This window comes from Delphinapterus leucas, chromosome 19, assembly GCF_059928025.1.
Source record: "Delphinapterus leucas isolate spDelLeu-1000000601 "Yukka" chromosome 19, BTC_Dleu_Yukka2, whole genome shotgun sequence".
In the NCBI taxonomy this organism is placed as follows: Eukaryota; Metazoa; Chordata; class Mammalia; order Artiodactyla; family Monodontidae; genus Delphinapterus; species Delphinapterus leucas.
In genome coordinates, this window is record NC_143147.1 from 63,575,042 (window position 1) to 63,601,182 (window position 26,141).

The 26,141-nt window shown below is 41.3% G+C and overlaps 2 protein-coding genes across 5 annotated transcripts in view; one reads left to right on the forward strand and one right to left on the reverse strand.

The window, feature by feature from the left end:
- The window catches only part of NUP85 (nucleoporin 85), a 28,008-nt gene extending 25,663 nt beyond the window's left edge, over positions 1–2,345 (reverse strand). Inside the window, exon 1 of one of the 3 annotated variants that reach the window (XM_089900096.1) lies at positions 2,327–2,345. Coding sequence is in view for 1 of the 3 variants with exons in the window: in XM_022589637.3 (XP_022445345.1) it covers positions 1,883–1,915 (33 nt within the window). In the remaining 2 variants the exon portion in view is untranslated. Of the gene's footprint in view, positions 1–1,882; positions 2,017–2,041; positions 2,138–2,326 lie in introns of those variants that run through there. The other 2 variants (XM_022589638.2, XM_022589637.3) reach the window with 2 other exon arrangements.
- A 7,953-nt stretch (positions 2,346–10,298) lies between these two features.
- Positions 10,299–21,269, forward strand: SUMO2 (small ubiquitin like modifier 2). Of its 2 annotated transcripts, XM_022589656.2 has the most exons (4): positions 10,299–10,462; positions 12,086–12,217; positions 17,727–17,798; positions 20,610–21,269. In XM_022589656.2, exons 1-4 carry the CDS (start codon positions 10,442–10,444, stop codon positions 20,670–20,672), a joined length of 288 nt encoding a protein of 95 aa, XP_022445364.1. In that variant the 5' UTR covers positions 10,299–10,441; the 3' UTR covers positions 20,673–21,269. The 2 variants fall into 2 exon arrangements, with proteins under 2 accessions (XP_022445364.1, XP_022445362.1); XM_022589654.3 differs by lacking the exon at positions 17,727–17,798 and having other exon boundaries at positions 10,322–10,462.
- Positions 21,270–26,141: the final 4,872 nt, after the last annotated feature.

The following is a 26,141-nucleotide window of genomic DNA, read 5'->3' on the forward strand; positions in this document are numbered from 1 at the left end:
TTCCCAAACCTCATTCCACTCCCCCAGTGGCACCAAGCCTTTCCCAACTGTCAGGAACAATCCTTGTAATACCCCGCTTTCCCTCATCACCCACTGAGTTTATTTTAGCTAAATATGCATCTGTCCTATACCCCAGCAATTCCATTTCTAGGTATTTATCTGCAAAGAAACAACCAAAGAAAGACAACAAGAACTGTAACTTATATTTTTAAGCGCCCTTGACCTAAAAAGATAAGACCACTGGCCTAGAAAAACTGCTCAAGATTATTCTCTCTCTGAATCTACACTTAAACATCCCTGAATCTGCTAATTACTAACTGGCCGTCATGTGCCTTGATAAGAGGAAGCAGCTGCGTCAAGAGCAGGCCCAACAACTGCTACACGGGTGACAATGGTTTTCAGGGGTATTCATCAGCCTCCTGAGGGTGTGTTCAGCGTAAGCCCAAAGAGCAGACTAACTCTCAAACACCCACGTGACTGAGTTCGAACCTGCAGAGCTGAGGTTCAGATTCTAGACTATGCAGTTCTGCCAAGATCATGCCCCCCTGAGAGGCTGTGTCCGCAAGGCCAACCAGTTTCCTACCTGGTCTCCCCAACACCAATGTAAAGCTGGGTTATCACAGGTCAACCATCACTACTGGGGGCAAAATTAAGCTTAGATCATTTTCATTCCATTTGTAAATGCATGACTCATTGTCATGGTTCAATAACAAAGTGGCTCTCCTGGGCTGCACAAGGTACTGGGAAGGGTTTCCCCATCCAAAGATTCGGACATAAGTGAAGGAGGGAAAAGCAAGATAACACGTAGTCTGTAAAAGTTCCAGTGATTCCGATAGCCTAATTTTTCACCCCGGAAACACTGACATAGTCCTTGATAGACATTTAATATTTAAGATACTTTATATATGCATTAAAAGTTAACAATCTACAGCATATAGGAGTAAGCTTTATAGAGAGTAACAACCCACGTTAACTGCTATTTGAGATCTCATGTCTCTTTTTGTCCAGTTAGCTTTGAAATGACTTCTATTTTCAGTTTTTGGTTCTGTCAGATACTGCTTTGCAATCTGATGGCTTTAGCTGAAAACTGAAGGCATCTTAACCTTCTAAAAGGCAAAAATACAAGGTCAGGCAACTTGCAGTTTAGTGGGGCTTATAGGTTACCAAGAGCTAAGAGAATCAGAACAAGCCTAAACGGACAGAAATATTTGACCTAGTCAGGAAAGGCTTTCCTGACAAAGAGGCTACTGGAGCTTGCATGTAAGAAATGAACAGGATATAAACCTAAGAGAGAACAGATCCCAGGCAGGGGGAACAGTAGGTGTCTCTTATCTAACAACCATGAATCTCTTTATAAGCATCGTAGATCATCCACACCTGACATACTCTCTTGAGAGTTCAAATACAACTGAAAGGAAACAGAGCAATAAAAGCAAGAATAGTCGCCCGAAGGAATAATTATATTTAGTAAACCTTGGGCCAGCTCAAGCAAAGCCAAGCTCACGGCGTTGCGATGTGAAGCTTAGCTCGGCTGGGAGAAAAAAGCCCCAATTCCTGTGCTTGGTTCAAGCCCGCTCATTAAAGCATGAGCCCAAAAGGAAAAGCCAGAGAAGTAGGAAGGTCGGGAAGACAAGGGACGGAAAGGGATGGAGTGGGGCCTCCAGGGCCAGGTATTCTGAGTATACAAAGGGGCAGAAACCCAGCGACCACTGCGACCCAAACACGGGCACCTAGTTAATGTGACTTCTGGACGATGGTAATTGTACTGAGGGAAGGGGACGAGCACCTCGCAGGCGGCAGAGAGATAGACAAGCCTGCAGGGACGAAGCGGACCCAATCCTCGGACCTAGAAGGCAAACAGTACTGTTCGAGGCACCCTTACAGTGACTGTCGGCTCGCCATCTAGCTCCTCCATAGCGCAGCACCTCACCGCCCGGAACTCGCAGGGTAGCCAACGCTCCCAGCTCGGGCCTCCCGCTCCGAGCCGGCTGCGAGAGAGGACCCCGTCCGAGCACCTCCCGAACCGCCTGCAGGGCCAAACCTCCAACGCCGCAGGGGTCTCTCCTCTTGGCCACGACCACCCCTCTGCGGCACTCCACACGTGTCTCTCCTTCCTGGCCTCGACAATACGACAGGGAAAACAGCGCCAGCGGCAGCCTATCCACACAGTACCGCTCTCGCCAGATCCGGCGCCGCCACGGACAACCCCGAGCCAGGCAGAGAGAAGGTCCCGGAGACGGCGGGAGCGGCGGTGATGCGGCTGCGCGTGCGCGGGCCGGGGCGAGCGCTGGGCTTGGTAGGGGTGTGAGTGAGCGCACTACCTTACCCGATCCTGGCTTTGCACTCCGCTTTTTGGTCTGCAGGTTAGCGTCGTCGCCGCTGCTTCTCTGAACAGTGTCCGTGGCGAGAGAGCCCTGTCGGTTCTTCGGGCTTGTGTACGAAGGTATTCGCCGCCACTCCCACCCCAAAAGGCTCAAAAGTCATGGGGACAAAATTGATGCAACTGAAACAGCTGTGAAATTGAGACCCCTGGGTTCAATTGAAAACAAATACCGGTTGTTATCTCACAAAAGAAAAGCAGGAAAAGACACTCAAATTAGGGAATCCCAGGTCTTATTATGGAAAACCTCAACAAAAGTGCTCCAATAGGGGCTTCCCTGGTGGCGCAGTGGTTGAGAATCTGCCTGCTAATGCGGGGACACGGGTTCGAGCCCTGGACTGGGAGGATCCCACATGCCGGAGCAACTAGGCCTAGGCCCGTGAGCCACAGCTACCGAGCGTGCGCGTCTGGAGCCTGTACTCCGCAACGGGGGGCCGCGACTGTGAGAGGCCCGCGCACCGCGATGAAGAATGGCCCCCGCTCGCCGCAACTGGAGAAAGCCCTCGCACAGAAACGAAGACCCGACACAGCCAAAAATAAATAAATAAATTTAAATTAAAAAAAAAAAAAGTGCTCCAATAGCCTAAAGGAGTTATTTATTTTGTAAATGCCGTATTTACAAATATATAAACATACAAGGAATAGAATAGTACTGGTTCTAAATTCCCAGATAAGCGAGTTTTTTCCTTTTTTTTTAACGAACGGAAGGTAATTCGAAATCTTAAAGTTTAGAAAACAGTGCCTGAAAATGTAGCAGCTTTTATTAGTTAGGAAAGAAATTTGATCTGAAAACAAAACAAAATTTCAGTAATTTTCTTGGGGAAGGCTGCTTTCCCTGAGATGATTCTGAACGACCTATTTGAATGGTGAAAATAAGATGACTTGGAGTGGTTAGGAAAATCCTATCACCCCAATAGTTTGTTCTTTAGAGTTACACACTGTTTAGTAAAGGAAGAAAAATCCTGTGGCTATCACAATTTCATCCAAATTCCTATCTCTGAAGACAGCCATCTATAGGATAAAATTTAGTTTTGCGCAAAATTCCACACTGTTCAACCATCTGTGTCTGGCTGCATATTCCAAATGTTTCACAGAGTTTTACTGATCTGAGTGTTTCTGACACCAGTGGTGTGGCTACGAGAAATTATGCATTCGTGTCCATTTTCTAGTGGGTAAAAAGAGTCCTAATATTTTTCAGAATGTAAAATAAACATTCAGTAGCAGATAAATCAGTTTTTAAAAACTGGGTATTATATCTGCTCTATTAAAAATTCTTCAAGCAGCAGAAGTTAAAGGCAAACTTAGTAAGACATTGATAGAAATCATGCCTAATTTCCTTCAGAAAAAATTATTCTGGGGAACAGGATGAAAGACCAGCAAGGAAAACCATTTTTCTCAAAAGAAGACCTGAGAAATAAATTTAACTGCAAAAGAGAGCTCTCCTGTTCACTGCAGGGTGTTGAGCAGAACATGGCCCCTGGCCTCTATCCAGTAGATGCCAATAATATACCCCTCAACAATTGTGACAGCCAAAAAAGTCTCTGGAAGGTGGGGGTGTGAGGATTTGATGAAGGCAGTCAAAAGATACAAATTTCCAGTTTGGGGACTTCCCTTGTGGTCCAGTGGCTAAGACTCCGCACTCCCAATGCAGGGGGCCCAGGTTCGATCCCTGGTCAGGGAACTACAACCCACATGCTGCAACTGACAGTTCATATGCCACAACTAAAGATTCTGCATGCTGCAACTAAAAAAAGATCCCACACGCAGCAACGAAGATCCCATGTGCCTCGACGAAGACCCAGCACAGCCAAATAAATATTTTTTAAAAGACTAGATTAAAATTAATTAGGTAAATAAATTTAAAAAAAGATGACGGACGTTCAGTAAACCTACTGTGGCCATTACTTCATGATATAGGTAAGTCAAATCATTATTCTGTATACTTTAAATTTATGTAGTGGTGTTGTGTCAATTACATCTCTAAGACTGGAAGAAAAAAAATGTCTCAAGATATTCCCAGTGTACCCTAGGGGACAAAATCACCTCTTTTAAGAGCTACTGGCATAGATATTCAACCACGGAGGAAGAGAGGAACAACCAGGTAAATATATTATCAATGAGATATCCACCTATTTAGAAGAATTACAAAGACTGATAAGAAAATGGAAAAGTTTTTCAAGAAGTTTTAAAGTGTTCACCTTTTGGTCCCCATAATTGTACTTCCCTGTTCAGTGATGTAATACTACTCAGCTATAAAAAGCAGTGAAATAACGCCATTTCCAGCAACACGGATGGACCTAGAGATGATCATATTAAGTCAGTTAGAGAAAGACAAATATCATGTGATATCACTTACATGTGGAATCTAAAAAAAATGATGCAGGGAACTCCCTGGTGGTCCAGTGGTTAGGACTCGGCACTTTCACTGCAGGGGCCCGTGTTCTATCCCTGGCCAGAGAACTAAAATTCCAGAAGCTGCGCAGTGCAGCCAAAAAATAAAAAATGAAAAATAAGAATTAAAAAAATGTTTAAATGATACAAATGAACTTATTTACAAAACAGAAGTAGACTCACAGACATAGAAAATAAACTTATGGTTACCAAAGGGGATAGCAGGAGCGGCCATGTTGGGGGGTGAGGTGCGGGGGGGGCGGTGATAAATTGGAGTTTGGGATTAACATACACACTAAAAATATATATATAAAATAGGTAAATACAAGGACCTACTGTACAGCACAGGGAACTATACTTAATATCTTGTAATAACCTATAATAGAAAATCTAAAAAAGAATATATGTGTGTAACTGAATCACTTTGCTGTACACTTGAAACTAACACAACATTGTAAATTATACTTCAATAAAAAAAAGTTCAGTGAATGTATTGTGAAATGGAACAGTATTTCCCTAAATTTAATACCCCAGCTGATACATTTAAAGTGAAATGTACTAGCTTCTTGGCTTTGACTGCTGGTGCAAGTTTGGGTCCCATTTTCTTTGCCATGACCCAAGGATAGAAAGCTGGAAGGTTTCCAGAACATCACAGATTCTGTGATTGTCTCCAGATTTTCTGCAGTATTCAGGAATAGAGTATTCAGTATTCCTGCAGTATTCACAGAGATAGCTCAAGTACTCAACTAACCTCTGTTAGAACTGAAGGAAATTTGATGGTATAAACTATGCACCGTTTAGTCGTCTGTGTTATAAATTCAGTTATGTGTTTCTCAGGGTTTTTGGCAAGGATTTCAAGCTCTAAACAGACTCTCTCTGTGATTCTTATTTTCCTGCCCTTTTTAGGAATGATGTTTTTTATTTGGCACCTGACCCTGAAGAGTACATTCTTGCTGGTTCCCCCATTCTTACCCTCTACTTCTATTGGTATTTAATTATTCAAATACTGATATTTAATTAGGTTTCTAGAGGAAGTAGGCCTTTCTTGTCGTAGTTAACCCCTAATGGCGAAAACAGCTCAATGCACAACTCCTTCATTCATTCCCATTATGATCCAGGAACTGAGCTAGGTGCTCCGAACAAAACTGTAAACAAGACAAGTCTCTCCTTTAATTGAACTGCCATTCTGCTCAAAGAGACAGCCAAACAAAAATTAAGTCAAAGCAACTTGACTGGTGTTCCCACCACTATTCTAGGATATTTTTTTTTGCATGTTTTCTCTCTGAGGACTTTCATAGAAACCTGGATGCAGTCCTACGGTAATTAAGCTCTGTCTGGGCTCTGAGTCAGAAAGTCTCAGGTCTACTGGCTCTACCGCTTCAAGCTGGGTGACCAAGTTGCCTGACCTTTCTATGTCTCAATTCCTTCATTTGTAAAATGGGGATAATAATAATAGATGTCTTGTGAGGATTAAAGGCTTAGTACAGAATCCCCACATAATAATAACTCAGTTAATGTTTGCCACTCTTCTTCTTTTCTGTATATACTACTCCTTGCCCATTTTTTCCCAAAGCACCCTTTTCTAGTGCACAGCCACCCCCTTTCCCACTCCTATGAAAATGATAGTGGGAGAAACTTAATGTTGGGAAATTTCTGGTTTTCCACAATTTTTTTCCTGGAAATTGGAGAGACTCTCAGTAGATTCCCTAGGCTCAGCTCACAGAATTACAGTTTGTCCTTGGAACATATATTATTCACACGTTTGAATACACTTAACTACTTTTTATAGAACTCCTCCTTTGCCCGAAGGTGGTTTTGTAGTTTAGCATAACTTTAGAGCAGGGGTACTGTAGGACACACCTGTCACCTAGAAGCTAATAACTAAACAGCCATTTGATTATTGGAGGCCCGCACATTTTACTGATGGTAGATTTAACATGACATATTCCTCTTTGATGGTTCTGTAGTCCTACAAACCTGGGAAGATGTGTGATGTCAACATAAGACCTGGGTTCAGGAGAGCAAGGAGGGCATCTCTTTTGCTTTCTCTACAGTACCCGGCACAGCACCCAGTTAGTTCCCTGGCATATAATAGAAGCTCAATCAACACTACTTGGCAGATGTGTGATAATGGGCAAGTTACTTAACTCTTTGAGCCTCAATAGTAAATAAATACTAATCCACTTGGAAGGGTTTGTATAAGGAGAAAAAGAACTAATTAGTAAAGCCCCACTCAGTGCCTGACACATGGCAGTTGGTTCTCTTCTTGTATATTTCCTACCCTTCCTACCCGCCCCCCCACCCCCAAATTTGAGACAGGGACTTTGTCTGCCCAATGCCTAGCACGGGATCTTTTTTTTTTTGGCTGCGTCGGGTCTTCATAGCTTTGTGCGGACTTTCTCTAGTTGTGGTGAGTGGAGCTACTCTTAGTTGCAGTGTGCGGGCTTCTCATTGTTGTGGCTTCTCTTGTTGTGCGGGCTTCAGTAGTTGTGGCACGCCAGCTCCGTAGTTGTGGCTCGCAGGCTCTAGAGCACAGGCTCAGTAGTTGTGGCGCATGGGCTTACTTTGCTCCACGGCGTGTGGGATCTTCCCAGACCAGGGCTTGAACCCATGTCCCCTGCGTTGGCTGGCGGACTCTTAACCACTGTTCCACCAGGGAAGTCCTAGCACAGGATCTTATGCATAGTGATAGCCTCAATTTATTCAGTCATTCAGTGAATCTTTACACATCAAAAGTGAACAAAAGCTTAAAGTTGAGAGAGAGCAGGTACATTCAGGAACCCCAAGTAATTGATTATGACTGAAGCAGAGGCTTCGAGGAGAAAATGAGAAAGAGCTAGAATGGTTAGCCCAGATTAGCTCTCAAGGAGCTTTGTAGGTCTTATATGAATTTTGGACTCTATCCTGTAAGGCAGAGGATTGCCACTAAACCAAGGAGTGGCAGAAAGTTTTTTGTTTTTTTTTTTTTGGCCTTGCCATGCGGCATGTGGGATCTTAGTTCCCTGACCAGGGATCGAACCCGTGCCCCCTGCAGTGGAAGCACACAGCCCTAACCACTAGACCACCAGGGTATTCCCAGAAACTTCTTTTATTTTGTTTTTATTTTAGAATGGTTTGTGGTTCTCGGGCTTTAGTGTGTTTAAGAATCACCAGCGGGGGCTTCCCTGGTGGTGCAGTGGTTGAGAGTCCGCCTGCCGATGCAGGGGACACGGGTTCGTGCCCCGGTCCGGGAAGATCCCACATGCCGCAGAGCGGCTGGGCCCGTGAGCCATGGCCGCTGAGCCTGCGCGTCCGGAGCCTGTGCTCCGCAACGGAAGAGGCCACGGCAGTGAGAGGCCCGCGTACCGCAAAAAAAAAAAAAAAGAATCACCAAGGAAGCTTGTTAAAAAAGAGGGATCCCAGAGCCACACTGTCCGAGAATAGAGAATATGCATTTAAACCAGCACACGTTAGGGACCCCCTTCGGGGGGCCAGTGGTGAAGACTCCCTGCTTCCACTGCAGGGGGCACAGGTTCAATCTCTGGTCAGGGAACTAAGATCCCACATGCTGTGTGGCGTGGCCAAAAACAAAAACAAACAAAAACCCCGGCACCTTAGATGATTCTGATTCATTTAAATATTCAGACACAATTGCGACATACCTTAAAAACAAAAGATCAGTAGCTCTGGGGAAACCTGACTTGAAGTTAGGCTTCCACTCCCTCTCCTGATCAATCTGCCTTTCTTGGCCTGTCCTACAATTAGGCCTTAAGCCTCCTCTTCCCCACGGTGGACCAGCTGGAAGCCCAGCAAATGGAGCAGAGCCCAAAGACTGGACAGTGGCTGCAGAGAAGTAGACAGATTTGACAGGTATTTAAAAGGTGGAATTGAGCAGACTTGGAGATTGACTGTATGGGGAGTGTGTGAAGGGGTCAAGGATGCCCCTTGGCTTTCTGGCTTGGAGCAATTTGTTGTTGTTGTGTTTTTTTGTTTGTTTTTTGAGCTGTGCAACACAGCATGCGGGATCTCAGTCCTACAGTGGAAGCGTGGAGTCTTAACCAATGGACCACCAGGGAAGTCCCTGGAGCAATGTTATAATGGTGTGTCATACAGTCAGTGACCGGGCCGCTTGAAAGAGAGGGGCAGGTCTGAGAAGTAAATTGAGGAATTTTAGTTGAGATTTGCTGAGTTTGAGGTGCCTCTAGGACATCCAAGTGGAGATGTTCAGAAGTCAGTTGGATTTATAGGCTCGAAATTCAGAGAAAGGTCTGGACTAGAAATCTGGACCTGAGAATCATTAGCAAATAGATGGTAATAGGAGTGGGGTGAAGTCATTTCAGGAGAGGGGATAGAATGGGAAGAGAAACCGGTCCAGAACAAAACCCAAGGAACATTTAAGGGAAGGGCTGAGAAAGAAAGAAATTGCAAAGGGATCAAGGACAGGCCAGAGTCATAGCCCCAAGTCACAGGGAGGGAGTTCAAGAGGAGTGACGAACTGGGAAGCATCCTGGACTCAGCAAAGAAGTCTGCGGTGACCTTGTAGAGAGCAGTTTTAGTGGAACCAGGCACCAGATTGCAGTGCGTTGAGGAGTAAGTGGGAGGTGAGGGAGTGGAGACAGCTGGCGTGCACATTTTTTTCAAGATATTTGGCCAAGAATGGAGAGAGATACGGTGGTAACTTCAGAAGGAAGTAGAATTGAGAGTCTTTTTCTACGGTAACGGCTAATGTGCAAGTGGAAGAAAATAAAGGACATAATCAATAAAACCTACCGAGAGGAGTGGGAGACATCCACGGCACAGATGTTAGGACTGTGCTTAAGCCAAGAGGGACCTACTTCTATTTCTGAACGGATGTAAGGAGGAAGTGATCGATTGGTTTGGAAGCTTGATATCGGGTGCTTCTCTCTGATGGATTTTGCTTCCTCTAGGAGGTTGGCAGCCAGGCAATGAGTAAGGAGTTTGTAGGATGAACCTTTTTCCTCAGCTAGTCAAAGTACAGGGTTTCCAGCAGGACGGAAGTAGTCACGGCACTAAGGCAAGAGCCTGGTGGGAAGCGGGTTGAGGCTGAAGCTTTAAAATCCGAGGGAAGAGAGGCTGACTGAGAGGAAGTGTGATGTTCCTCTGACCCTGAGGAAAGCTGTATTTGGGCCACCGAATGAGAGGTTATTTTCCCAGAACCTCGTGCTGGGGCTTTGATTTAGGCTCCCCCTTCCTCGTCTAGTCAGTCTGTCTTCCCCGGCTTGTGTGTCACGTCTAGGCCTCAAGCCTCCCAGTCCCCAACGAGGACCAGCTGGAAGCCATTTTGATTAAGCTCCACCACAGAAGGAGGACAATACAGCCCCGCCCAGAGCCAGGCGCGCCCCCGCGACGGCCCGGGTGCGCGTGTCCGCGCCTCTTCCCGCCGGCCTGGCGGGCGCCGGGCCCACGCTGGGGTGGTGCGGGGCGGGGGGTGGCGGTGGTTATGTAAGCGTTGCGCGCTCCCGCGAGGCGGCAACCAATGAGGAGCCCCGGCGGCTCGGGCTCGCGCACGCACGATGGGGGGAGGGAGCGCACGACGTGCGCGCGCCCTCTCCCTCCTCCACCGCTGCCGCCTCCTTCTTCTGCCGCTCCTGGTGCTGCTTGTGTGCTCGTTCGGTGCGGACCTGGTACCTCTTTTGTGAAGCGGCAGCTGAGGAGACTCCGGCGCTCGCCATGGCCGACGAAAAGCCCAAGGTGAGCTCGGCGCCGTCCTCCGCGCCTCGCCGCGCGGCCGGGGTCACGGCGCGGGCCGGGGTCCGGCCCGAGCCCGCCGCGGGCTCCCCGCGCCTTCCCGGGCCCCCCACGGGGCGGCCGCGGCTCAGGCCCCGGCGCTCCGCGCCATTTTCTTCCCTCCCCTCTTCCTCCCTCCCGCGCGGGAGGAGGCCCCACCGCCCTCCCCCGCCCCCGGCCGCCTCGGAGTGCGCGCCGGGCGCGAGTTGGGCGGGCGAATCGCGGACACCCGCTGGCCCACCGGCCGCGAGCTGGGCTTCTTGGGCCCTGCTGGCCGGGCGCGCGTGACGAGGGGCGTTAGGGCGCGCGGTGTCCCCACCCTCGGCGGACCCCGCGCCGGGCCGCGGCGGGTGTTGCCGCCTTGGCGGTGGCGAGGAGTTACCTCCTCTCCGGGCTTCCCCCCTCCGGGGTGGGGGCCGCGGGCATCTGGGGACCCCTGCCCCGGGCCGCACTGGCCGGTTGAGGGTTCGGGGCGAATCAATGGGCTGCTGATGGGTTGGAAGCCGGATGCCCGTCGGCCGTCGTGAGGGGCCGGGGTTGGGGGATTCCCGGGGAGTATTTCCCACATTTTTTGTCGGAATGGGCAGTGGCTTTTCCCTGGGTGCGAAATAACCCCTAACCTGCCGAGACCATGTGGTTTCGAGAAGTTGGAGGCAGATGTACGAGCAGAGAGACTTCGTAGGGCTTAACTTTTCAACGCGGGTTTTGAGGCTCCAGGAGGCTTTTCCCTGGAGGACTCGGGTACACACTTCTTCCTGGCACACGGGACTTTCTTTTGGTTTGTTTTGTGACACCCCCCCCCTTTCCATTCTGAAGTGGTTTAGGGGCTACAGAATTCCTTGTACACTTGATTTTGATGAACTTCAGATTGGGTCAAAATCTACAAGGAATTGTGGAATAAATCTACAAGGAATAAAACTGTGCGTTTGACTCATGACAACAAAGGGGAGGGGAGAATAAGCTCATAACTAAAAATAAACAAAAATGAAGCTGCTTATAGAGGCGAACAATAATAGTGGTTCTGAGTTATTACCGCTGCTTGGGAGAGAATCAAAGGATATTCCTCAATTAGGTGGTTTTTTGTTTGTTTTTTTTTAATGTAGCTTGAGATTTCTTACTAAGCTGAATTTGATAACTTTTTAATGAGATTTGTAATGAGTTTTGAATTTCAAGCTCTAGATTTTTCTTGCATTCTGTACTCAAAGCATTTTGGAAAGAGGAAGGATGCTTATTTTTAATCTTTTTAGAGGAAAGACATCTTGAGTGTAATACAATATATGTCATTAAAAAAAACTCAGATTCAAGAGGGCATTGCAGTAAATTGAGGGAGATCCATCTTTAAAAACCAATTGTCGACACTGATAGTATTGGATGTAGGCTGCTTTTCTGTTTCTGTGACATCTATTTAATATTGTTGCTTCAGGGTTTCTTATCTTTCAGATTGATTTCAGCAGCTGCAAACAGCTGTATGCTCTGTTATAAGAATGAGAAACCTGTTGATTTCTGAAGCAACTTGGGCTGCTGCTGCTTTAAAAGGTGTTTGTCCTTCACATTTTCCAAATTCTACTTTTATTTTTCTTTCAACAGGAAGGAGTCAAGACTGAGAACAACGATCATATTAATTTGAAGGTGGCGGGGCAGGATGGTTCTGTGGTGCAGTTTAAGATTAAGAGGCACACACCACTTAGTAAACTAATGAAAGCCTATTGTGAACGACAGGTGAGGAACTGACTTGTATACTTCCACTGAATAAAACGTATTTTAAAAAGACAAACCTTTTTTTCTTGAGAATAGAAACCAGCATAATATATCAATAGATTATCTTTGGTAGAATGAATATGTACTTATATACTTGATATATCACAATTTTATCATCCACTTGGTTTGTTGATTCTTCATAAAATCCCTTAGGGTGGTTAATATCACATATGATTCTAGTTCTATGCCAGAAATGCATCAAATTATTTTCACAACATGTGGTTTGTTCCCAAGGGGATGTAATTTTACTTTTATAAGAAAATAAGAACGAATTTGGTAAAATTTCTTGTCAGGCTCTTTTTTAACAATTAAAAATTTGTCTTGTGTCAAAACAATTTATTTCGGGTGTTTTAACCAGTTTGGAAGTAAATGTGGGTTTAAGGACACTGCCGTTTTCCTGAAGCATGTAAAACTGTAATAATTTCTTTTTACACTAATAGTAGAGGTCAAGAGATTTAACCTCCTGAGCCAAGCATACACATTCCTGTATTATAAGGATATTTGAATTTTACTCAGAAAATAGTAAATTTTTTACCTCAGAAGAGGAAGTAGAAATGAACAGATGCTGGGAGGTAAATGTAAACTTTAAGACAAAGAAGCTTCCTTTTGTGATGTTGAGTCTGTAACAATACAAAGGTAATTTTAAAGATGACTTTTGCAAGTATAACAGAAACTCTGGTAGATCAGTTAATCCAACAGTAACCTGGCAGAAGTATTTTTCTTGTTCAACCCTGGATGTATAATATATAAAAGTTTGGAAAATTATTTTATTAGACCAAAACAACTTGTCTACATTGCAAATTCACCTCCTAAAAAATAGGTTCAAAACAGAGTAAGGTTAAAACCTCTACAAGTTGGGAAATTGAGTTTGAGTTGATACTTGGGCCTTCTCCATGAGACTGAAGGGCTTCTTAAACTGAAGATTTAAACTTCTTTTTGAGTTTGAAGCTTTATTTTATGCCTAGTTTATTTATAACATAATAAGAGTACTGTGGTTATAATTTTTTATCTTCAAAAACTTTTTCATAGTTCCTTACAAAGATATGCCCTTCAGTGTACTTTCATTTGAAGAATTCTGGTGAAATCCCCTAATAGTAAATATGTACTTATTAATTGTGCTAAAGAATTTTTGCACTGGTATCTACCATATTTGAATACTAGTACTCCTTCAGGTTCCAGGGGAATTTTAAAAGGTAATCATTTTGTAGAATGTTTATGTAGCAAAACCTTATACAACATAGAAATTCATGCTTAGATTTGGTGACTTTCAACAAAATTCTCTGCATAGCCTAACTTTTCTCTAATTACTATTAAATTTTAGCTTTTAAATGATCATATTTTTCAACACTGACTGAAAATTTTCGAACTTAGAGAAAAAAGTTTACATTGAATACCCATGAGTCTACTGCCTAGATTAACTGTTACCAATTTACTATATACATCTATTGATACTCTCTGTCCATCCTAAAATGGTCATATTTAAGACTTCCCATATTTCCTGTAGGGCCCCCAAAGGAGCTTTTTATCTTTTTTTTTTTTTTTTTTACCAGATGCCTATGTGCTGGGGCATTATACTGTGTGCCAGAAAAAGTAAGGCACATCCTGTGTATTCTAGATTATCCTTACAGGAAATTGTCTTATAAGATCTAGTTAGTGGGTCAATCAAGAATTTTTTAGTTTTCCTGCTATGTTAAAGTAAGTCTACTATATTACCCAGTGTGAATAAAGTTTTCCTGTATTTTTTTCAGTTATTAGGCATAAGATTGGGATTATATTTGACTAAACTTGTTGGGTCCACTCTTAACTTGCACTAGAGGAAAAAGAACGTTGGTAATCCATAAAAAATAGAATTCCACTGCATATCTGTTGGAATGCAAATGTGAAAATATTATCCAGGAAGAATTTGGAAAGATGTTTATTCCCATTTTCCTCTTAAATTGGGGATAACCTCAGAGTTTTGAGTGAAACAAGATCCCTGTTTACTTTTCAAGTGGTTTCTCTGGTTCTGAGGAAGAGGGAGTTGAAGTATCATCTAATTGGGCTGATTCCCTGCTTTCTAAGTGTAGTTACAGGTTATTAAAAACTAAAATATTTATCTGATCTGATTTGCATAGCTAAAGTTTTTTTGGCAGGTGAGACTTCTTGACCAAAGATTTCCTATCAAGATTAATTGAATGCTCATATTTACTTTCTAATGAACTCATTTGGTATTGGATCTCTGGAGGAGTTCCAGTGAATGCCTAATAGGCATCTAAAACTAAACATGCAAAGCAGGACTCTTGATTCTACTAGAAATCTTTCTCTGTTGTCCCCACTCAGTAAATAGCACCATTCTGCATCTAGTTGTCAAAACCTTAGGGTCCTCCTTGATGATGCATCATAACAAATAAAATCCATCAGCGAACTCTGTTCTCTATCTAAACTTGGTCCAGCACAGTAGCCACAAGCCACGTGTGAGTGTTTACCACTTGAAGTGTGGCTAGTCCAAATTGAGATGTGCTGTAAAGTGTAAAATGAATGGCAGATTTTGAAAACTTGGTGTGAAAAAAGTTAAATATCTCAATTTTTAAAATGTTGATTATATGTTGAAATGGTAGTATTTTTAAATATGTTGAATTAAAACTTTTATCAGACTTTTACCTTATTTTTAACTTTTTAATGTGGCAACTAGAAAACTACCATATGTGGCTGACATATTTCCATTGCATAGTGCTGAGCCCGCAACCATTTTTATTCTATTCCTGATTAACTACTACCTCAGGGACTTCTCTGATTAATTCAGAGTGCCCCTGTTGCCATCACTGAGTCCTCTCACTCTTTTTTGTTTGTTTTGATTTGTTGTTTTGCATTGATTATTGTCTGTATTTATCTCTGCATTAAAGTGTAAGCTTCATGAGCATAGGGCTGTTTTATTATATGACTATTTTTCTAGAGCCTAGACCAGTGCTCAGCATATAGAATGTGTTCAAATGCTTGTAAAAGAATAGAGAACATTCAAACCTAGTATTTCTGTAGGTTGGTTTCTAAGTAAGTTTTTCATTCACATGTAGAGTTAGACTTTGCCCACTTTATATCAGCCACATATCCTTCAGGCAACTGATTGAGAGCATACTATTCCATTCTAGTGTAAATCTACCCCAACATTGTTTACCAGATTGTCAAGTGGTTTCAGAGAGCACAGAATAATTGGTTTAGTCCAGTTCGTTTTTGTGAAATGAAGAAATGGGGTCCCGAAGAGAGAACCTCACACATCTCTTCTGGAGCACAACTCTAAAGCTCAGGGATGAGATTTATACAGAAGAGGAAACCAAATACTGGTTTAATGCAAATTCATTGTTTGAATTTACATGGTTTATAGAATCTTAAAGGCAAGTTTCCTGAATTTTGGACTTTTGATCTCTAGCAAAATAAAAGAGCTTTTATTGATAAGGAAAAGCATAAAAACAGGTGGCAATAAAGGAATACAATTTGCTTGTGTTCTACTGGCCCTGCCTTCCCTTCGCCCTTATTTTGAATGGCCACGCCATTGGATGTAGTGAAGGAAGAACCCAGCATATAGAAGATGCTAAGAGTTTTGTTGAAGCAGAGTCTCCAGTGGAGTGTTTGTAAGTAGATAATACTTAGTATTAATGGCTTGGCATTGAATTCTTGGTTACTTTGTGTAATTGCAAACTAAATTCGAAAGTCATGAGGAATGACTTAGGTTATGGCTGTCACCTACCTGGTGGGGGATTGCTTGTATTCCTTAAGACAAGGGCTAGTCTGGCAGTGGTATGTGTCAAAGACCAGAGTGTTGTGTTGTGTTTTGTTTAATATTTATTTATTTACCTATGTATCTATCTATCTGCACCGGGTCTTAGTTGCGGCATGTGGGATTTTTGTTGCAGCGTGTGGGATCTTTTTAGTTATGGCATGCGAGATCTTTAGTTGCAGCATGTGGGATCTAGTTCCCAGACCAGGGATCGAACCTGGGTCCCCAGCATTGGGAGCGTTGGAGTCTTAACCGCTGGATTAGGCAAGTCTCAAAGACTAGAATTTTAAAGGAAAGCAGTATGATTTTCATGTGACAGGTAGTTTTAAAGACCAATTCAGTGAATCCTTGTTAAATAAGGGAATACAGTTGTTAAACAAGTGTTAATTGAACACTTTATTTCAATATTTTTAGTCCTAGGAACTCAGTTTAATTTTCTCTTAAATATCAATTAAAACGGAGTTTTTATAACAAGAATTATAGTTTGTAATTTGAGCATGATACAGGAATGGCTTTGTGTAAGAAGATGCTTCCAAGAAAGGTATTTTTCAAGTTAAAATATTCACAGCATACCTCCAAAGAAATCTTGTCCTCATTTGGTTGCAGTTACCAGCAACTTTACTATTTTGCTCTTTTCCCCTTCTCCCCACCCCTATGTCAGGTAGGTGATTCTTAATAATGGAGGCCCCTTTGCAGAAAGGGGCATATTTAAGCTCATTTATCTCCTTAAATGCACATAAAAATTTCTTGACAGTCCCTTTTGTAATAAAGCTTCTCCTCAACTTAGCTTTAGGTTTATTTTCAAATAAAAACAGAAAATGAAGCATATTTAGATACTGCTTTTCATCCATTTTATTCCATCAGTATTTTAGCACCTACCATGTGCAAGATATACAGTATGTAACTAAGTCTAGATTTCTATCCCTACTGGAGCTTATTTTCTAGTACAAGGTTGACTAATAATTGCAGGCTTAGGTAAGTACTAAGGAGAAAAAAGCAGGTGCTTCTTTAGAGCTGTTCCAGGATTTTCTTGGATGTGGATTGTGGTCTTATAGATGGTTTTAGGGACCAGTTATTGCCTTGTGTTTTGTTGTAAAGGTACTCACTGCCCAACGATAAGAACTTGAATATGCCTGTGGTGTTCCTAGTATTGTGCTGGGCTGGGGCTTAGGTTACTCTTACATAGTGGTAGGAATTGTTTGGATAGACAAGAAAGGAAGGTAGCTTTTAGGCAAAGTTTTATTTTAATCGTTACACCTTTTTTAGGTGACTTCAGTTTTCATATTATTAATGGGTTTTGTTATGTGTTTGTTTTTGGAGCGCTTTTTAATGTGCGTTGAGGAATGTTGACATGTGCATCTGTTGCTTCAAATTTCCTTTCAGTATCTAACTCATTTAAATGCACTGTTTGACTCAAGGTATGATCTGTTCAAGCTTGAAGTAGCTATGGTCTCAAAAGTAGCTATGGCTCTCAAAAACAGCCTTTTTTTTTTTTTCAGTCCTTTTTAAGAAAAATCATTTTTCCAATGAAAATCAAACATAGTGTAGTTTAAAGAAAGTGAAAATCACACCAAATCATTTAACCAGTATAGAAATGTTAACATATTGATGATCATTTATTTAGGTCTCTCTTTTAAATATATTCATGGCCAAATATGCATGTAGTTTTAGTTCTTACTGTTTCTTTGCATTCTTATTGCTTTTAAACTCTTTGTCCAGGGTTTGTCAATGAGGCAGATCAGATTCCGATTTGACGGGCAGCCAATCAATGAAACAGACACACCTGCACAGGTAAAAATGTCTTTGTGCTAACTAGAAAAAACAATGTTTTTTTCTAATTTTCTCAACAGCTTTGTTTATTAATTTGTGAACTTCTAGTCATTGGAATATAGTTCTTTTTTTTTTTTTTTTCTGTATGCGGGCCTCTCACTGTTGTGGCCTCTCCCGTTGCGGAGCACAGGCTCCGCGGCCATGCCTCACGGGCCCAGCCGCTCCGCGGCATGTGGGATCTTCCCGGACTGGGGCACGAACCCATGTCCCCTGCATCGGCAGGCGGACTCTCAACCACTGCGCCACCAGGGAAGCCCTGTAGTTCTTTACCAGAGTTCAAAGCTGTGTAAAATATGGCCAAAAGGGAATACAAAGAAAAAATAGATTCAGGAAGTGCCAATGGTTTTTAAATATTCAGTTATCACTTAGTAAAACTAGTAGGTCATTTTACTTTAATCCATATTTTTCTTCTTGCCAGCATTATTTGGAAAAAAATAAATAAAATTCCTGTTTGTTACTTCAGAATGTTGTTTTCCTTTTGTTTTCATTGCTGCAGCTCTAAATCATACCCAGGGTTCCCCATAAGCGATTGGTTGGCTGTTTATCCTAACCATTTTAGCCCCTCATGAATTCTCTTGTACCTATACTTCTGAACTGAAGAGAACCTAGTGGCTCTAACTGCAAGTCTCTTGATAGCTTATGTTTCACAGGGCTGTTGATTATTATTTCACAGGGCTGTTGATTATTATTTGGTGGCTTTCCAAACCCTTACTACAAAAGGTGTTGTCTGATCCCTTAATCTCTTTACTTATTACTTCAGTTGTTCTGTCACTTTGTAGGGGATCAGCTGGGCTATCTTCTTTAGCAGAAACTTTTTGTTTCTTTTTACCTTCTGAAATTCCATTTAAGACATTCTGTTTTGGGGGAAAAAACTTTGATAGCAGAAATTTTAAATTGGAGCCCTTGTCCTTTTGAATTTGTTTTATCACCCCATAAAAACTAGAAAGTGATAAATATGGTATGAGTGAAGCAGAAAATCCAGATTGTGGTTTTGTTGATAATCTTCAAAAACTTGAAATATCTATGAGTTATACTTGAGGGAAGAATATTTTGAAGAAATTTCTGTTGCTGAGTCTCTAAGAAGCAATTATAGTATGTAGCCACAAGGAGGAGCTGAATTCTCTTGATGAATGAGAGAGAGAGAAAGCTCTTGTATCCTTTGAAGGCATTTAAAGTTTCACTATAAAATTGAAAAACATTCCAGTAGTTTCATTTCAATGGATAGGCTGAAGACCAGTTTTGATGGATTTAAAAGAATAAAAAGAACCCATTATGCTAAACTCTGATGGTAATGTATTTTCTGTCTTTTGAAGCCCTCACCCACCACCAAAAAAAAGTTCTGGGACTTGTCTATTATATTAGCTGCAAATAATTAAACCTGAGGAGGATTTGTTCAGTACTGCATTTATAAAATCTTCAAATTGAATTTGGAATTGACCTCATTTTAGTATTTGGAATTGAATTTATTTTAGAGTGAAATTGATTCATTTTAGAATTGTTCTTCCAGTACTTATTAAATAGCAGAATTGTATAAATTAGAACATCTGCTTAGCAGCCAATTTTAATAGCAGTATAATTGTTATATACTCATTCTCTTAAGTACTTCACTTTCTTTGACTCATTTAGTTCTCATAACTGAATATTCCATTTTACAAATAGAGAATTGAGACTTAGTCATTAATATTTTAATGCTTTAGTTCTACTTTTACTGTATTTGAACTTCATTAGAAACGTTCCCTTTCTTGTCTTTAGGTGCCCAAGGTTGTTGTTTTATCTTCAAAATTACCAGTTTTTAGAAAATTTTTCTTGGGTAATTATCAGCATTATAAACTGTTCCAAAGCTTGTTTACCTTACAGTGTTGCCATATGTACCAAGACCTTCCTGCTATCAACATGGTTTTATGTATAATGTGTGGGTAGTAAACTTTGCAAACTTAATAGCATTTTGAATTTTGATTTTTTTTTTTTTAACAAGTCTGTTTTTGCTCATGCTCCTCTTCTTTTTTTTTTTTTTTTAACATTGTTATTGGAGTATAATTGCTTTACAATGGTGTGTTAGTTTCTGCTTTATAACAAAGGGAATCAGTTATACATATACATATATTCCCATATCTCTTCCCTCTTGCGTCTCCCTCCCTCCCACCCTCCCTATCCCACCTCTATGCTCCTCTTCTTACTACATAGTGGTAACCACTGTTTTTTGCATAGGCAAAGATATAGCCATATTATACACATACACACAAACTTAAAAATATATATACAAATATAATACTATAAGCTGTTTGCTGCCTAGTTTTAAAATTTTTTTAGCCTAATACCGTATCTAAGGGATATTTCCATTTCTGCATGTGTAAATCTACTTATTCTTTAATAATAGGTACATGGTATTTCATGTATGCATGTACTATATTTTTGGGGGTTTTGATATTTTGGTTATTTTCAGTTTTTTGCTCGTCTAAACAGCATTGCAGTGAGAGCCTTTATACACATCAGTTTTATTTTCAATAATTAAAGGTGAGATGATTTAACTTATGGACATACTCAGCTTTTTAACTTAAAAACTCAATTTTCTGTAATCTTCATAAAAAAGACGAAGTGAAAAATTATTTAAACCTAAGGCTTACGCTACTTTAAGCTGTGGGACATCTAAAATAATGAACACTGGAACTGGGTGGAACTCGTGCAGATTTTCAGGCTATTTAAGTCTGATAGTTATAAATTTTAAGAGCTAAATAACCAATGGCCGATTGTTTTTTTTCTCATTTATGCTAGTTGGAAATGGAGGATGAAGATACAATTGATGTGTTCCAGCAGCAGACAGGAGGTGTCTACTAAAAAGGGAACCTGCTACTTTACTCCAGAATTCTGTTCCTCCAGACCAAGAAGACATTCTCAATTAGAAAACTGCAATTTGGTTCCACCACATCCTGACTACTACAGTATAGTTTCTCTATTCTTTCATTTTCCCCTTCCCCATTCCTTTATTGTACATAAAGTAACTGGTGTATGTGCACAAGCATATTGCATTTTTTTTTTTTTAACTAAATGGCCAACGGTATGTTTTGATCGACATCAAATGGAGATGGAATGGGGAAAAATACTGGTTCTGTGAAGATACCCCCTTTTCTCCATTAGTGGCATGCTCATCAGCTCTTATCTTTATATTCCAGTAAGTTATTTTGCTCTCACTGTTTAACAAAAAAGAACAACATAAAAATTCTTGCATACCTTGTTCGATTGGAGAATTTTAATGTTTTTCATTTATCATTGTAAAACCAAGGACAATTTTATAACTTTTTTGTACGTAGCTGTTACATGTAGGGCAATCTGTCTTTAAGTAGGGATAAATTACTCTAAAAGAAATGAATCCTAGATAGTTTTCCCTTCAAGTCAAGCGTCTTGTTGTTTAAATAAACTTCTTGTTTAAAATGAGCTGTTTTCTTTATTCTGAGGAATATTAAATTGAAAGTTGAAGCTTAGAGAAAAACATGACCTGAATAGGCCTACTAGAAGTTACATTTCAAGGAAGAAATAAAGCTACTTTGCATTTCTGACAGACTAATGCAAAACAGGGAATAACAAAGTTATATAAATGACTAGCAAGGAATGTCCTGAGGCAGAGTGGGTGAGTACATGCAGCTAAGAAAAAGTTCTAATTTTGCTGACTCTGCTGATAAATCACTTGACCATTCTAGTCCTCATTTTGTCTGATGGTAAATACTCCCTAACCTAAAACAGTTTTTGTTCCTTATTTGAGGATGTTGAGGGACAGAAAATATTTACCTACATATACCCATTCTTACAGCCTTAAATATGCAGATCAGCACAGTTTTTAAATTCAGTTGTATGGGGAAAGATAACAACTACAGAACCAATAAACAGAATATTGGAGCTGGAAAGATATGTAAAGATTATCTAGTTCTAACCCCTGTTTTAAAAATGACAAGGCTGAGGTCTAGAGCGTTATTCGTCACATAGTTAGATGGCTATGAAACTGGAACTTGGAGGTTAGGTTTTCTGATGCCTGTTAATTGAATTTTCCAATAATGGTTTTCAAGAGACTGAATTCCCACCCTTACTGCCTAACAATGTGGCCTTTTTGGATCAAGTCCCCATGAACTATCATGCCTTGTCATTCACTGAATTCACTCTACCTCTGTTGCAATATAGTCTTTTTTACATTCCCCATTTCTATAGTGAATAAGCTTCCCCAGAGACAGCAGGAATTACATAGGTTTTTGGCTCTGTGTATATGTGAGTTAATCTTGAATCAACTGAAGTTTTATTTTCCTATATGTGTAGTGCTGCCAACCTATTTTTACAATTTATATTGTGAAATAGTGTGAGAAGCCTGCCCCCAAGAATTCTTAGATATCGGGTAAGTACATTTCTCTTGCTCTAGGTACTATTAAGTACTGGAATTTTGTTGTCCCCAAAATTAAAGTTAGGATTGAAATTCAAGCCAGAGAACTTTATTAAGGAAGGATTCTTCAACTGGGTTCTTGTTTAACCAGAGGGAACTAATGTCATGTCTGAGCTTTCGCCATGTTGGGGGAACTTTTAAATTCTTTCATACTAGAAAAACTTTCAGTAGAATTTTAAAAGCCATAGGGAAATGTGTGGAAAAGGCACTGTTTCATAATATAGTATGTTGTAGCTTATTGATGTTTGGGTCAGTGTATAATTAAGATTTACCTTATTCTTAAGTGAACTTTTGATTGTTGCCCTTGCCTATTTCACATAAATTACCACCAAAAAGGCAAATATTTTATGGGAAAGCTTACAGAGAACTTTTTAAAAAACCCTTTGAAAATAAGCGGATGGTTGAAAATGCTGAAAGTAATTGTAGCATTTTAATTTTTTGGCTTGAGAGGGGAGGTTCAAATGATGGGAGTTACCCTGCTCTTTTGGTTAACTGTTAGGACAATTTGGCTAAACTCTTTTAAGTTTGTGCTTACATATCCGACATGTTTGTATCTTAAAAGTAGCAAATAGTACCTAAGTGAGCCCAATCTGTATAGGGAGATAAATTTTATTCTCAAGCACCTCTCATATTCATCCAAGCTAAGAGAGGCCAAAACAAAAGGTATTAGCAGCTTCCCAGAAATAGGAGTGTCAGGTTATTTGGCTCATTGTTTTCCTTGTTTATGTTCTCATAGAAATTAATTGGATGATCAGATTACATTGTGTCTAAAGGGGATGATGTTGAATGGAACAGGGGAAGAAGTAAACATAGTTTGAGGAGAAATTGGAGACTTGAGTCAAAGTGTGTAATTATGTAGGAGATTGATACCAGGAGGTCAGTAAGATAATGGAATCCCAGGATTTGAGGGCAGCCTGTTGGAAAGTTTTTTCCAAGGTCTCTCTGGGGGCCATAGGGTATTGGAGAGGGCCAGCTGTGCCACTGAGGGTTATTTTTGAGTTAGGGTGCTGCTGCTTTTGAGTATGACTAATAGTGATTCTGGATCATGGTTTTGCATTAGAATCCCCCTAGTGAGCTTTTAAAAAATAGCAGTGCCTGGGCCCTACCCCCAGAAATGTATTTTCAGAGCAATATTGAATTGAGAAGCAGCTCTGCGAGGCATTCTCACAACTCTTTAAGAGTTAAGTACGTTATGGTGAAGATTAAATGAGATAATATGTGTTCTAACTACCACATACTGAACTCTTTAAATTAATTTTAAATAAAACTTATTTTCAGCGTGAAGTAAGGGCTCTGCCGTAGGATGCTGAGGCTTCAACTGAATACCATAATCCCTACCAATTGGCCTGCATTTTCTTTTCATTTTAAAAACTGAATACAACCTTCGTCTCATTAGGTTTTTTTAAACTTTTTGGTTTGTTTGTTTGTTTTTAATTTTTTTTTGGCCACACTGCACAGCATGTGGGATCTTAGTTCCCTGACCAAGGGTCAAACCCATGCCCCTTGCATTAGAAGTGCAGAGTCTTAACCACTGGACCACCAGGGAAGTCCCTCATTAGGTTTTTATTAATTAATTAAATTTATTTTTGGCTGCGTTGGGTCTTCATTGCGGCACGTGGGCTTTCTCTAGTTGCGCCGAGCGGGGGCTACTCTTTGTGGTGGTGTGCGGGCTTATTGCGGCGGCTTCTCTTGTTGTGGAGCACGGGCTCTAGGCGCACGGGCTTCGGTAGTTGTAGCACGCGGGCTTCAGTGGTTGTGGCTTGCAGGCTCAGTAGTTGTGGCGCACGGGCTTAGTTGCTCCGTGGCATGTGGGATCTTCCCGGACCAGGGCTTGAACCCATGTCCTCTACATTGGCAGGTGGTTTCTTAACCACTGAGCCTCCAGGGAAGTCCCTAGGTTTTTAAATAAATGCTTAATACTAAGTTGTGCTCTAACGAATTTTTTAAAGGAAAAACAGAAAGGAAAGGTCTTTTTTCCTTTTTAAGGAAAAACAATCCTCAGGATTTTAATGATTCTCCAATACTTTAAGAAGCAAAGGACCCATCCACAGGATGCTTCAACATTTTGATTATCTAGGTGATGATTTGAGGGTTAGTCCTGGATGTAGTAAGAAATATATGTGTTTTATAATGAGACTTTGGGGCTTCCCTGGTGGCGCAGCGGTTGGGAGTCCGCCTACCGATGCAGGGGACGCGGGTTCGTGCCCCGATCCGGGAGGATCCCACGTGCCGCAGAGCGGCTGGGCCCCGTGAGCCATGGCCGCTGAGCCTGCGTGTCCGGAGCCTGTGCTCCGCGGCGGGAGAGGCCACGGCAGTGAGAGGCCCGCGTACCGCCAGGAAAAATCCCCAAAAAAACCATATAATGAGACTTTGTTGTGTGTAGTGGTTAACTAAGAAAAGAGTGCCTCACAGTGGAAAACAGGTTAGGAATTTAATCTATTATTTGGAATGTGGAGTGTTATTTCCCTGTAAGCAGTGACATGTGACTGTGTATGAGATCATTTTAGGATTTCCTACACCCTTAGGGCCTTCGTGAAACAGTTTAGAGTCCAAGAACTTTCACGTAATATTTGTTTTCTTTGCACTTGATACTATAAGACGGATTACGTGGCTAATTTTGCAACAAGTTACAGAATTTGGAATACCAAGAATTTTCCCATTCTTTTCTGGGCATACCCTTTTAAGTTATTTGATGTTTGTAATTTTAAAGATCTTTTTTTTAAAAAAAAATTATTTATTTGAGGTCTTAGTTGCAGCACACAGGATCTTCATTGCGGCGTGCAGGCTCCTTTTTTTAGTTGTGGCATGCGGACTCCTTAGTTGCGGCATGCATGTGGGATCTAGTTCCCCCACCAGGGATTGAACCCTGGCGCCCTGCATTGGGAGCGCAGAGTGTTACCCACTGGACCACCAGGGAAGTCCCGATGTTTGTAATTTTAGTAACTGTTTTTGCAAAAGGGGCTAAATTCATCTTAGGAGAACAGGACAGATTTGTTAGACTTTTTTTTTTAACTTGTTTATTAGAGAAATAGCTTGGAATTGAAGAAAGAAGACAAATTTAAATCACATAATCTCATTCAGCTCTTAGTCTGAGAGGAGGAGGAAATAATGGGGAAATATGAATCATGCTCTCCCTCTGCAGTTCAGAGTGACTAGAGGGGCATATCAGACCATAGTACAGAGTATGTGCCATTTTGTTTATCTTAACTTTGGGTAAAGAGAAGGCAAGAATATGACAGAACCATTTTCCATATTTGAGACATCTAGGTTGGTTCATTTGTCTTATTTAATGGCAAATGAATTTTTAGAGAAAATGAACTCCTTGGGTTGTTTTTCTCTTGGTGGCATTGATCTGCCTTTTTTTCTTTTTTTTTGTGGTGAGGATGCAGCTAAGAAAAGAATGGACAGATGCATACTAAATTTGGCTCTAGGAGTGATGGATGCAGAATGTATGTGTGAGTGATGTACTTACGGGGCACCCTGCAATACTGGGGTTGAGAAGTGAAACTTGTTAGAAATACTTGGGCCGTTCATTAATTAAGTCACTTACCCAAGTTCAGAAGCACATGACCAGTATTTTCTTTTAATAATAAGGAATAGAAAACATTAAGAGTCTGTATTAAACTGTGGTTGAACATAAGTAACTGCTATACATGTAGGTCAAAAATAGTCAAATATCTGCCATGTCATATGGGTCAACCTAATATGTGTGTATTGGATCACAGCGGAAGACACTGTTCTAAGAGGTTGGTTCAAACCTGACTGCAGACTCTAGGTAGAGTAAATTCCAATAAGGATGCCATGTAGATTGCCCATTTCCTCTGGCATTTTGGAATAAATAGGGGCAGGTTGAAATTATGGGGGACTCGGAACACTTTGCC

Bases quoted from the DNA above. Each gene is read 5' to 3' on its own strand.
- SUMO2 (XM_022589656.2), top strand. From the start codon at position 10,442: ATGGCCGACGAAAAGCCCAAG. The intron at 10,463-12,085 runs GTGAGCTCGGCG...TTCTTTCAACAG, and splicing joins TGGCCGACGAAAAGCCCAAG to GAAGGAGTCAAGACTGAGAA. The intron at 17,799-20,609 runs GTAAAAATGTCT...CATTTATGCTAG, and splicing joins AAACAGACACACCTGCACAG to TTGGAAATGGAGGATGAAGA.